General features: G+C 39.0%; 1 protein-coding gene across 1 annotated transcript in view; it reads left to right on the top strand.

Annotated features, from left to right (window-relative positions):
- LOC134191752 (sperm flagellar protein 2-like) overlaps positions 1–13,155 on the top strand; it is an 80,621-nt gene that overhangs the window by 18,060 nt on the left and 49,406 nt on the right. The window contains exons 9-16 of the mRNA XM_062660404.1: positions 914–1,030; positions 2,431–2,568; positions 2,769–2,852; positions 2,907–3,011; positions 9,143–9,268; positions 11,906–11,967; positions 12,034–12,103; positions 12,177–12,398. Of these exons, the coding sequence (XP_062516388.1) occupies positions 914–1,030; positions 2,431–2,568; positions 2,769–2,852; positions 2,907–3,011; positions 9,143–9,268; positions 11,906–11,967; positions 12,034–12,103; positions 12,177–12,398 (924 nt within the window). The remainder of the gene's footprint in view (positions 1–913; positions 1,031–2,430; positions 2,569–2,768; positions 2,853–2,906; positions 3,012–9,142; positions 9,269–11,905; positions 11,968–12,033; positions 12,104–12,176; positions 12,399–13,155) is intronic.

The raw sequence follows: 13,155 nt of genomic DNA on the forward strand, positions 1-13,155 counted from the left end.
ACAACAGATTTCTGTGCATCCCACAGGACTATACAGGCTGAAACTCCTGATGGCTTGGCGACTGTGATCAAGAATGCAACTAAATGTGAGCACACGTTGCTTTTACAAAGAAATTTATGTTAGCACTATACCTATATGTGCTTGTTCTCCGCGATGACAAATCACTGTGTTTCGTGTTTGTTCTCACAGAGGCTCGTCCCAACAATGCTTTCCATTTTAACTAGTAAGAACTATAGCCTAATGGTTAAAGTTCTGGTTCTCTGACTATGATGGCCCAAGTTCAATCCTAGGTGGCAATAGCAATATAATGAAATGAGTCTGTTGGTTCTTTTTCACTGTCTATTTGGCTATATCTGTGAGAGTAGACTTGCTTCCTTCAAAAGGGAGTTTCTGTGATCCGGCATGGGGACCGTTGGCAATGTGAATCAGTGCTTTCCATGTGTAGTCTTTGATATCTACTGGGGATGCTGTTTAGAGCTGGTGAAACGCTCGTAGCGCACACAATCAATAATTGATGTGCTAGTTACTAGCACCATATGGAGTACACTGAAACATGTACCTCTCTGTATTTACTTGCCACGTCTGGTTTTGCACCCAATTGAGGGTAAAGACCCCACTTACGCTACTGAGAGGGTGACGACATAATAAAATTTGTGATTGAGTGCTTAAGCTATGAAACAGCTTGTTCAACCACGTAGGACAGGATGCAATATGGACGATGTGTTTGCTATTGCTTATACTTCAGAGAAGAAAGAAAAGTTTTAAATTAATTACTACAAATGCTGTTTCTTGATTAAACTGTTTATAATGTTTAACTTTGAAATTTTCTTTAGTATCAAGGGAGAAATTTACAGTTATGATGACATGTCATCTTACAGTTAAATATGTGTGATGTTATCTCGAATGTTTGTAGGACATGAGGTCAAGCATTCGAGCATTTGAAGAATGTCTTAAGACAGCTGTTCCACAACCTCCTAACACTGGTGATTTCTTTGCGGTGACTTTGCCAGATTTGACAACAAGAAAGTTGGTAAGACAAGTGATAGAACAGTGTTATTTTGTAGTTGGGAGTTACTACTAAATGGCTAGATTTGGCTCTTTTAGGTGGTGTTTAGCAGACAGATGGATAAACACAGGATAGCTGCAGCTACACAGCCAGACAAACAGACACACTACTCATCTATTATAGCTAGCTAGCTTTAGAGAACTGTGCATGAACTTAGTGGTTTACTGTGCTCTTACACATACAGTAGAGCTCCGATTATTCGAACATATTGGGATTGGAGGATATTTGGATAACTGGTATGAAGCATGCGCTATTACTATACTGGTGGCTTTATTGCATGTGTTGCTTGGATCGTAATTATAATAGCAAACCTGGGAAAATTTTCATTTGTTAATAATCTTAGTTACACAAGAATTTACTGATTTTTGTTTGCACCAAGGCTGATTTTGATTTTTGCCATTGATTTTGTGGTCAGATAAAGCCACACATGAGCTATTTGGATAACCACTGAATTTGGATAAGTGGTGTCTGAATAAGTGGTGCTGTACAAAATTCCAGTAGACGATGATATACATACAAGGTTCTCGCTAGAGATATTTGGGAGCGTGGTGGGATGGGCAGGTCCACGACACATGGAAGTCAACTTCGATTGCCCTTTCTAGCGATGTTCATAGGTTGCGCATGTGCATGTTTTGTAGACGAATGTACAGCAGGTCTGTCTGGTCAAGCGTTGATTGATGTGGACCACTGTTGTTGCTTTGCATGAAGTCATGCTAGTCTAGAGTAGATTTCTAGGTACTACTTCCCGGACAAGGCATGTCCTTTCCAGTAGCCTCGAACTTCCAGACCAAAGAGCATGTGAACTCTAACTTACCGGGTCACTTGAAGGCATCCGGGACTAGAATCAGAAGCAACACATGCTGGGCTGCAATCAACACTTGTACGTACGTTTGGAACGAGGCTATCACCCCATGTTATTTTGTAAGAGCTTAGATTTGTGGCTATTGTCACCTATACTAAGAAATATGGTATTGTGTTTTCAGCAGTATGGAATTCTCAAACATTTCTTAGCTGTAAGACTGTGGACTGCTAGCTACCGCTTCTGAGCGTGATGCACTCCTACTGGATACTGGAGCGCGGCACAGCGCCACGCTGCCATGCTGTAGCGAGAGCCCTGATTTAGTTACTTGGAAGTACATGTGTGATGTATGCTTGTGTGCTCAAGAATAAGTAATTACAGGTAGACAAGTAGACAAACAAAGAAACAGATTGAATCATAGATGGTCATATTATAGGGTAAGCACTTGCACATACTGGCTTGTTAGGGTAGTGTTATTTGTTGTATCAGTTTGCTGGAATCAGCAAGCAGCATTTGTAACTGATAGTTCTTTGTATTGCAATCTCATTTGTATGTTCTTTCACAGACAGTGTTTGGATCAGATGAAGAGTATCTCAAGAAAATTCAGACGAGACTGCATGAAGCGTCAAATGCAAAGAAAGAAAGAGAGAAACGGAGGAGAAAGGTTCTTATTGATCAGCTGAAGGATCAAGAATCATCTCAGGCATGAATAATTATGACTCTTTCAATCTGCTTTTTTCTTGCAAGCTTTTTTGGATGTGCATGTTATCTCATTAATCTTCTTATCTGTGCTTTTGTATTTGTTTATTTGTTTAATTAGTTAATTATTCTATTTGTCTATCAATGTGTCACCATGTAGATTTGTACATCTGACAATTACTGTGATATATTATTGTTGTGCAGAAAGAAAAGCGTAATGAGATTATTGTAAACCACTTGCTACGGCAATCACAGCATGAGAAAAGAATCTGTGTCCAGTTGATGCAAGTATATAAGCAGCCCATTGTTCTTTTACAGATTTGCATATGTCTTTTTGCATAGGTTAGACAAGAAAAGGAAGTAATAAGGCAAAACAAGATCTTTCTTTGTCAACAGTATCAAGAACAAAGACTGAGAGACTTTGTTGATGCTCTTGATAGAGAGGCAGTAAGAAAATGAAAATAGGTTTAACTTCTTTGTACTACCTATACACATTAGTGGTGTTGCGAACTTAAATGTCTTTGTTAATTAAGGTATAATCAATGAGTGAACAATTATTGTGAATGCTGTTACATAAATAATAATAATAATAATAATAATAATAATAATAATAATAATAATTTAATTAATAATAATGATGATGATGACGTTCAGTGCTTTCCTGGTGGTCATTGATATCCACTAGGCATGCTGTCCCGATGTTTGCGGTCACTGTAATGCCTGCAATCTATATCGAATTGGCTAGTCATTGATCGCTGTGTGGACTACACAGAAACATGTACCCTGCTGGGCTCACCTGCCGGGTTGGTGGGTGCCCACATGGGGGTAAAGACCCCACTTGCCCATTATAGAGGAGCATAATTACACATAATAATAATTAAGTCATTGCCAGTGCTTTTGGAATCTACTCAAATCCTTTGTAAAGTCATGCCTTCTTTCTAGACAGCCGTGATGGTCTAAGTACTTCTGAAACAGGGTTTGCTTCCGGTACTTGTAATAGACTTTACAAACCAGACTGATCTGGTTGAGCTCGACAGTCATCGCCGTGGCTTAGTAGTTAGCGACAATGGCTACCACTCCATGGTTTGGGGGTTCAAACCCCATTGACGACAGTAAATTATGAAACTTGTCTGTCTTTCTTTCTCGTGTTTCTCTAGCTTTATCCATGAAACTATGACTCGTTTCAGTCATTGCGGAGTTTCTGTGGTCTGGCGAACAGTCCATTGACGATGATGTTTATTGCTTTCCTGGTGGGCATTGATATCCACTAGGCATGCTGTATCGAGTTTTTGGTCTCCGTAATGCCTGCAATCTATATCGAATTGGCTAGTCATTGATTGGCGTGTGGACTACACAGAAACATGTATCCTGCTGGGCTCACCTGCCGGGTTGGTGGGCGCCCAGATGGGGGTAAAGACCCCACTTGCCCATCATAGAGGGACATAACGACACGTAATATATTTTGTTTCACATGCTGAGAAGTTGGCAAAGTACAGCGACTTGCAAGTGGAGATAAGTCGCATGTGGCATTGTTGAACACTGGTGGTTCCGGTGGTCTTGGGAGCTTTGGGCACAGTGCACGCAGGTATTGCACGGTGGCTGGACATTATTCCAGGTCATCACAACCTGCAGCACTTACAGAAAACAGTGCTTCTGGGATCTACTCGGATCCTTCGTAAAGTCATGTTTTGTTTCTAGACAGCCATGATGGTCTAAGTACTTCTGAAGCAGGGTTTGCTTCTGGTACTTGTAACAGACTTTACAAACCAGACTGATCTGGTTGAGCACAACATATTTTGTTTCATACCACTACATGTACAGTGCTCTAGGCCAGAAAAGATACATATTACTGGTGCAGTCATTTTTAACTCAGTTACTTCTGATATTGTGTTTTCTAAAATTTAAAGGTCCAGGGTCACAGCCGGGCATGCAGACTGGATCATTTTGAAAAGGGTGGACTTTTTCAAACATTGAGTAGCCGCAATTAGACGCTTTTGCACTGAAGTCTCTCTATAGCCTGAATTGGAAGGATCAAAACGTTGCAATAAGAGGTTGCGTTAGACCGTGTCTGGTAATTTCTAGGCTTTTTAGGTGTAGTTCTCAGAAGTTTTTTTTTATCTAAAATCTCAAACTGGGGTTGCTACACTGCAGTTTCGGTAAAAATCGACAACCTCTCTCGCATTTTGAGCCAGATCAGGGTTCCTTACGCTATTTATGTGACCAGGAAAGGACACAACACGTTCACGTACGTTGGATCTGTCTTACTAGTCACGTCTTCCTCAGGCTCTGAGTAACCAAGCGCACTCAGTTTACAGTAAGCAACCAAACAGTTGTATTATTTAAAGTTTACACTGCTGCCTTGCCCGTCAATCGACACTTAAATAGCCAGCTTTGCAATAGTTTTGTCTATTGACTTTTACGCATTCACAATGTATGAATTTCATTTGAAGCGCTTACTGGCGATCAAAATTGATTGTCTTGCCAGGACACTTAGACATATGTTACGTGCAATAAGCTACTACGCAAAAGCTGCCTCACTTAAGATCGGCTCAAGTGCGTATGTCTGACCGTGGCCCTGCACCTTTAACAATCTGAACAGAAATTTCTCCATTTTTACCTAGTTTGTAAAATTGTTAGTTGCTTGTTCTTCTTGTTTGCTTTGTGCTTTTGCACTGTTGGAACATTTAACAGGGCTTTGCTTCTGCAGTCTTATGAGAGTGATGAAATATGAGAGTGATGAAATATGTTGCCATTGTGTCAGTTTTATTTTCGGGCAGTTAATGATCATTACACTACATCTAAACATGGCGTTGCCAATTTTTTAAGAATTAGTAGATGTAGCAGTATCACAGGGTACGGTAGTACCCTGTATGTAGGAATTGCCTTGGTTTTGGAGCGTTGTGGGGCGTGGTCATCTTTTTGCATGCTTAGAAAACATAGCAAATGAAGACAAAAATTTTGCAAAATCAACGAAATGAAATGTTTGTACGTCGTGTACTATATCCTATTTTTGTTTTGTCACTAATCATCTAACAACCTAGAAAACAGTTGCTAGCCTTGGAGCCCCATGCGCCAATTTTCTTCTTCTTCTTTTTCTTCTCCACGGATATCTCTTTTTGTACGTTACATACGGCTGTGAAACTTGAGAAAACGCTTTAGAATTACTCGAACTCTATTCTTTTGATGGCTAGAGAAACCGAAATCAATTTTAATTAAAAATTGTTTCTTTCAAGCAGACTTGATCCAACGACTGTCATCAATGCTATTGCACAGTTCGGGCCAATCGTGGAGCAGTATTTGCGATTGCTTGTCCATGGCAACCAGGGACAATGGACGAAGAGCCAATCAGATAGGCCAAACACATTTATGAAAGAGTTTATCAATAAAACTGTGTAATTCCATCATGTTTGCCATTGTCCGGTCTAGTCTGAAATTGTTTGCGATCTGCGTCACACACAGGATTTGTCATTTTGCAATTGACAAATAATTACGTACACATAGCAATTTATACGGGAACCCAACATTTGCGTCGCATATGCCGTATGTGATAATCTTTGGCTTTGACTACTAGGCCAAGTTCTATTCTAACTGCCGTTGCATATTCAATTATACACGCACGGAAGAAAGAACAATGCAAAGGCACTAAAAATTAGGATCAATATTTGTGCAACGTGCGCTAGGATACTGTACGTGTACCGTAGGTGTACTCCGTAGACCTAGAAACCACTTGAGTAAACTACCTCTGAATCATGTCTAACGAAAGCTGTTACATATAAATAGGTTTAATTAACGCTAATGAAAATGCGCTAAATCTTAGACATTCTTATAAAAGGCTTACAGGCCCTAATGAAGACATGTACACCCTAGCTATGTTGCGCTTTTGCGCACCTAAAAACTTACCAAACTAGAAATTTAAAAAATTTTTTTTGAAAAAAGAAATAGATATATGGAGTGTATATAAAGTAACAGAAACAAGATCTATAGATAATATGAATCGAAGCTAGACATCATTAGTGAATCTTTCCAACTCCCACATTCCCTACATTTTCCATTTTGGGGGTTGGAAGGATTCACTAATGATGTCTGGCTTTGCTTCATATTATTTATAGATCTTGTTTCTGTTACTTTTTATACAATCCCTACATCTATTTCTTTTTTCAGAGAAATTTTTTAAAAATTCTAGTCATATTAGTACTTGGTGAGTTTCAACGGCTTTTTTCTGAAACAGGGAAACATTTTTGTATGTTTTTGGTTTGTTAAGTAAGATAGGTATGCATTATGGAGAGTTTAATTAAAGGGTAACTGACATGCAAAAATCAAAAACTGTTTTATTGCATTTTTCGTTAGTTCTTAACGTCTGTATGCTCCCAAAAATAGAATTTATATTGAAGTTACATTCGTGAAGATATTGAGGCGCAAAGTTGCTTCCGGTTGTGTATATCTGGTATAGTAGGTGTACACACCGTGGCGTATTAGCAGGAACGGAAGTGGCTACCGTGCATGCAGGCAATACAAAATGTCTTACGAGATAGATGCCTTTCGTTTTTTTGCTGGCTGCAGTAATGTGCTCAGAAGAAAATGTGGCTTTGATTCGCTTCTCTAACAATGCCAAGATGTGAAGGAAATTGGCAGCGCGAGTGAAACAAGTGAGAAATCGGTGGGATGGGCCAACTGCACATTCAAACCCGTCTAGTGCGTATTCTCAGCTGGAATGATTCGAATCGGAAGATAACGTTTCTGTGAGGCTTTGGGCTTTTATCCAAGCTAAACAGAGACTGAAGCCTGGAGCATCAAGCTGCACTGGCAGTTTGTTGCAAGGAAGACATTGAGAGGATTGTAACATGACAGTGTGAGAAAGTCAACAAATACAGAAGGGGAGAAAGGATGAAAGAAAGAGAAAGAAATGAAGGGTAAGTTCTGTACTATTCTAAAGATCGATAGTGTTGCTTGTGATGATTTTCTACACTAGATCCTACTGCGTGGAATCGAAGAGATGCATGAGCTTCTCTTGATGTTGATGTGGATTTCATAGACAATGAAATGCTGAAGAATCTGATCAGTGTCCTGGTGTTGGTCCAGTATGTAGCATTGGCAGGTATAAGAATGCAAAGTTGGTTGTAATGGCAATTGTTGTTGTTGTTGGTAGTGGTGGAATAATTACTGTTTATGTAATTAAAATATTTTGGCAAATAGCAAAATGGCGTTATTTTCTTTTTTGTTGTCTTCACACTTTGTTAGAAATCCTAGCACACATACATATCAAAGAATATCCAGTGCTTACAATAATATGCTTACAATAATATAATTTGAATTTTGCTTTTACAGATTGTTGTTGACTGCTTTGAATATAATCGAAATTCCATGAGGTCACAAGCCAAACATCGGAAGGCCCTATGAGACATTGTAGAGTATCTCAAGTAAAAGAAAGCAGGACGTTCTTTAGTAGGAAACCTGGTGGCAATATAATTGTGGGTAGGTGTCATGTGAAACATGCTTGATCTGGCACTAAAAGTGAGTGGTGTTATTTTTGTAGGTTGTGAGTGTTGAAACTTCTGAAGATTGCAATCAATCAACAGTGCCTCACACCTATCCTTTTGCAGCAGTTTCAAACATCCTCATACATTGGAGAATCATAAATCATTAAAGTTGTTTTATGGGAGATTTCATAATCTTGTTTGCTCTGACCATGGGCAACTGATTTTCAAATATTTGTTTGTATGTGAGAAGAAGTAAGTTAGATTTAACTCATGTTCTCTTCAACCCACTTCCAGCACGCAGAGTCTTGTGAGTTGGTGATAGACTGCCGCCATTGTGTGGTGTCTCCTGCGCAATGAAGCTCATCTAGCTCTTCCACGTACCAGCAGTATCTATTGTAGAAAATTGTCACGAGCAACTCTATTGATCGTTAGAATTGTCCTTACCCTTATTTATTTCTCTTTCTTTCATCCTTTCTCCTCTTCTATATTTGTTGACTTTCTCACATTGTCATGTTGCAATGGCTTCCTTGTACAAATTGCCAGCGCAGCTTGATGCTCTAGGCTTCCAGTCTCTTTTTAATATCTTGGATAAAGCCCAAAGCCTCCTAGTAACGTTAGCCTCCGTTTCGAATCATTCTGGCTGAGAATACGCACTAGACGAGTTTGAACATGCAGTTGGCCTATCCCACCGATTTCTCGCTTGTTTCACTCACGCTGCCCATTTTTTCACATCTTGGCATTATTGTGGAAGCGATTCAAAGCCGCGCTTTCTTTCTGAGCACATTACTGCAGCCAGCAGGCAACGAGAGGTGTACTATCTCATAGACATTTGTATTGCCTGCATGCTCGGTAGCCACTTCTGTTCCTGCTAATACGTCACTGCGGGTACACCTACTAAACAACTGGAAGCAACTTTGCGCCTTGATATCTTTAAGAATGTAACTTCAAAATAAGAATTTTAGTTTTTGGCGTATACTGACGTTAAGAACTAACGAAAAATGCAATAAAATAATTTTTGATTTTTGCATGTCAGTTACCCTTTAATTAATATCAACACTATGGTTTGATCAACTAAATTGCCACTTGGTCTATTCTGTTTAGCTCCTTGCTAGAAAAGAAAAAGAAGAATATGCAGTACAGTTGAAGAAAGAACAAGAGCTTCATGAGAAGTTGAAATCAGAAAGAAAACAGAAACATTATGAAAAATGTTATGAAATCTGCTATGAGGTGAGCACATTCATCAACGAGAATAGTATTACACTAGTTGTAAAGATATGATATTAACACTTTTATACGTGAAAAGTTACTTTTAGGTTGCTGCATTTACTGCAATGCATTGGACTGCTGCCTACGTACTGCACGCTAATTAGCGAAGATCCCACGCGGCAGTTGTTTCTTGTAATCTACTACCCCAGCAAAGTACACTTGTAACTGACACTAATGTTCCTACGGACATGATTAACGCTGACCGCAAGGGGCGGTACCTGACCAGACATAGTGGTGATGGAAGCGCATCCGGGGCTGCAATCCACACTGCGTCTGGGGCGAGGTTAGTTACGATGTGCTCTTACCCAGGCAATCTCCTTTCTTGCGATCGACATGTGAACATGGCTGTGTTTTCACTAGCTGCACGGTAGCACCTTAAACTTTTTAGCTTAAAAACGCATTTAAACCCTAATCCAGTTCAAGAAAGAGACTGTTTCCACTAGGAACTTGCACATCCGGGATGTGCAAAACAAACCATCTAGGAACGCCTTATTTTGAAGTATTTGCTACTCTGTCACAAAGTCAGAGCAACTGTTGGTTGTCACTAATTCAGCATCTGCTAGTAGGAATTTGCAAAAGGACATTGTCTTCTCTCTCTCTTCGTAGCTGCTGATTTCTTTCTTTTAGTTATCGACCCTTACATCTTTTTAGGGCAATCCTACCCCAGCCAAATAGTCAATATCATCAAAACGGCGTAGCCATCTAAACAAGCGTGTGACAGTTAAAACTTAACTACTTTGCTAAACCTACTACAAAATAGGTGTAAGAAATCGGTTTAGGTTTAGAATATAACTGGTTTAGCGCAGGTGGAAACAGGTCAATCAGTAAACCAGTTTAGCTTAAAACACTTGCTAAACCAGTTTAGGTGGAAACGCGCTCCATGTTCTTTCACATTTTTATCATGCTAAGCAAGAATCACTGATATTACTAACATGAATAGAGAAGCATTACAGTGCTAAACCCTTGGCCAGTGTATGTAATCGCATACCTCGTCATATGATAATGTTTTGCATACTGAGGTATTAGCCCAACCCACTGGTTTCAGCTAAGGTTTCCAGTGCATTTGTGTAAACAAAGATGCAATTTATGTAACTCGTCTCCAGGCTTGTGTACTTACAGGCCAGTCGCTTCGTCTGACAAACAGATGCACTGTCATGGGCAATGCACGTTCCCCTTCACAAATTCCTGTGCAGCGCCAAGTTCCTATCGAAGACGACTATTGATTTTTGCAACAACAGCCACCCACACCTAAAATGTTACAAGTCAGGTATGTAGCTACACGTACTGCATTGCTCCCAAATTCAGCACCTTCGTTCTCTAAACACCTGCTTGTTGGTGGGAAAACATGCATGTGCAAATGTAGACTAGGTGTTGTTTCTAAACCCTTATGTAAAGCAAAAGACTAAAAACAATGTACGGGATGGATGTCCGATGGCTGAAAACTCGTAGCACAGCTACCAAACTAAGAGAGGTGGGCCTTATGATAAAATCACGTTTGTCTATTGGTCGGTAATGACACCGCTTCTCGTCTATTGGTCGGAATAGCTTCATTTGCATCTGTGCTAATCAAGTGTAAATACAGTCATTCCTCAAGTCGGTGACCAAAGGACTACTGTACCCTTAGCCGGGATATCCGGGCATCGTGTAATTATAACGTTGCTTGCGTGTGTCTTTATGTACAAGAAGTAACACCAGGCCAAGTAATATGTGTCAATTTGCTAGGGAGAATCCGTATCTTATTACAGTTTGCCAGTACTTTAGCAATAAATTGATGCATGTAGACATCCAGCATTGATGAAAGCATGGTTAGTAAAGTCTGTTTTGAGAATTAATTCACCTTTGCAGTCACAACCGAAAGTGGACTGCTGACGCATAACCCTAGAACCGACTGAGCTCATACAGGTATTGTTGGAAAGCTCTATGTTTGCTTTATTCAATTGCGCATGCCTCTCATTTGTAGGATGCTTTACACCGGAGATATGTCTAATTATGTGATGCTTCCGGTAAAATAATGAGATAGAAGGTGGAGTCTTGTCAATCATGTACCGTTCTAATTGCATACCTACTGTAATAGATTGGTACGTTGTCCTAAATAGTAACTAGAAACAGCTTGAGAATATAATCTGCACGCTAGGTACAGCCACTAGGACTCTCTATCGCTCTCTACAGTACCTTCGGCTTTGTTCTGCATGTCAAATTGTATTATCTTAGATACATTGGTTGTCCCCAAGCACTAATTATATCCAAGCTTACTGTACTGGGTAACTACTATTACACAGATGCTTTGAACTTACCTTTACTTTATCTTTAAAATGTGTTTTATGTTCGTTCACTCCATAAAATATAGTGTTTACAAAGCATTCTCGTCTACATTACTGTCAGAGTCCCGTGACTGTTTAACCTATTTAAGTGCAATGAAGTCTTAGGAATGTAGATTCAGTTTTATTCCCTAAAATGAGTAGGTGTTCTTGCTCTATGTAAATGTACATTTGTTTTAGGTGTAACATTTTATAAGACTATGACAAATGATAATTATTACAATGTTGACACCATTATCAATTTGCTGGGCAGTAGGCATTGTGTTGATTGTTTGTTTAGACTGTTCTTCAAATAGTTGAGTTTTCTTTGAAGATTTGTGAATACAGAGAACTCACAGAGAAGTAAATGAATTGATTGTCATCAATGTCATTTCTATTTGTGGTAAGATATGATGTTGACATGTATAGAGCGATTCCTGACAAAATGGTGAGAGAGTGGAAGACACTATTTCATGCTGGAAAACCACTATATGATGAGGTGATCAATATTTTATAGCTAACAGTGTGCATACCAGACTTTCCATAGCCATCATATGACTGTTTACTTGTAGGATTCCAGTCCTGAACCATCTGTTGCTAGTGACCAAGAGGAAGATGAAGAAACAAAGAAACGCGTGGAACTGTTAAATGATGAAGACTACGTAGAGTATAAGGATACACTGGCTGAGTGGAAGCCACCGGAAGAGTTAAGGCAACAATCAGATGAACTGAAAGAAAATGTTTTCTTGGGTCACATTATTCAGAGAGTATACAATATCATCTACCCACCTGATGTAAGATGATCTTCTGACAAAGTTATGAGATCTTTGTTTGACATATGGTTCTATTGTTTATATGTTTGCATTTACTCTAATTACATTTGCATTTACTTTAATAAGGTCCAGAATTTTGTGGCAGTTTGTTGAAATGTACTCTTGTTACACCAAATGATCATTGTTTGACTAAGGACAGAATTAAGTCAGATTGCGTAATGGTTGTGCATGCTCTTTATGTGCAGTGTATTGTGAGTGATAATTAATGGTTTGGTTATAGGCATTTATCATTTTTATAACAGATAGTTTAGTGCAATGTCATGCTTTTTGTCTTGTTGTGACAGTACATTACTTGCTAGAAACAGTTTTCTTATCTTTTAGGAGAAATTCTGAGAGCAAAACAGTTACTCTAATGCTTTAAGTCCAGTGAAGATCTCTTTAACTCAGACGATGTCCTGGAATGATGAAACAGTTGAAAAATGACTCTAAGATTTATGTGCATCTGTTCTTTTTGAAAATCATGTATACATGTGGTTTTAGTGTTGACTTAACGTGTCTATGATAATACATAGTACAGGTATACATGTACAGTACATTTTTGAGCTTGTGATAGTCTTATCCTGTGGCAATATTAGATCAAGAAATAAAACTGAATGAAATAAATAAATATTGCAGAATTCTTCAAAAACCCAAAATTTGCCAAAATGCTTGTCATTATATGCACTTATCTTTCTTGTATTATGGTAACACATTCTAAAAGTTTTGTTCTTTACCCTTT

The sequence above is a fragment of the Corticium candelabrum genome, chromosome 1, assembly GCF_963422355.1.
Source record: "Corticium candelabrum chromosome 1, ooCorCand1.1, whole genome shotgun sequence".
Taxonomy (NCBI): Eukaryota; Metazoa; Porifera; class Homoscleromorpha; order Homosclerophorida; family Plakinidae; genus Corticium; species Corticium candelabrum.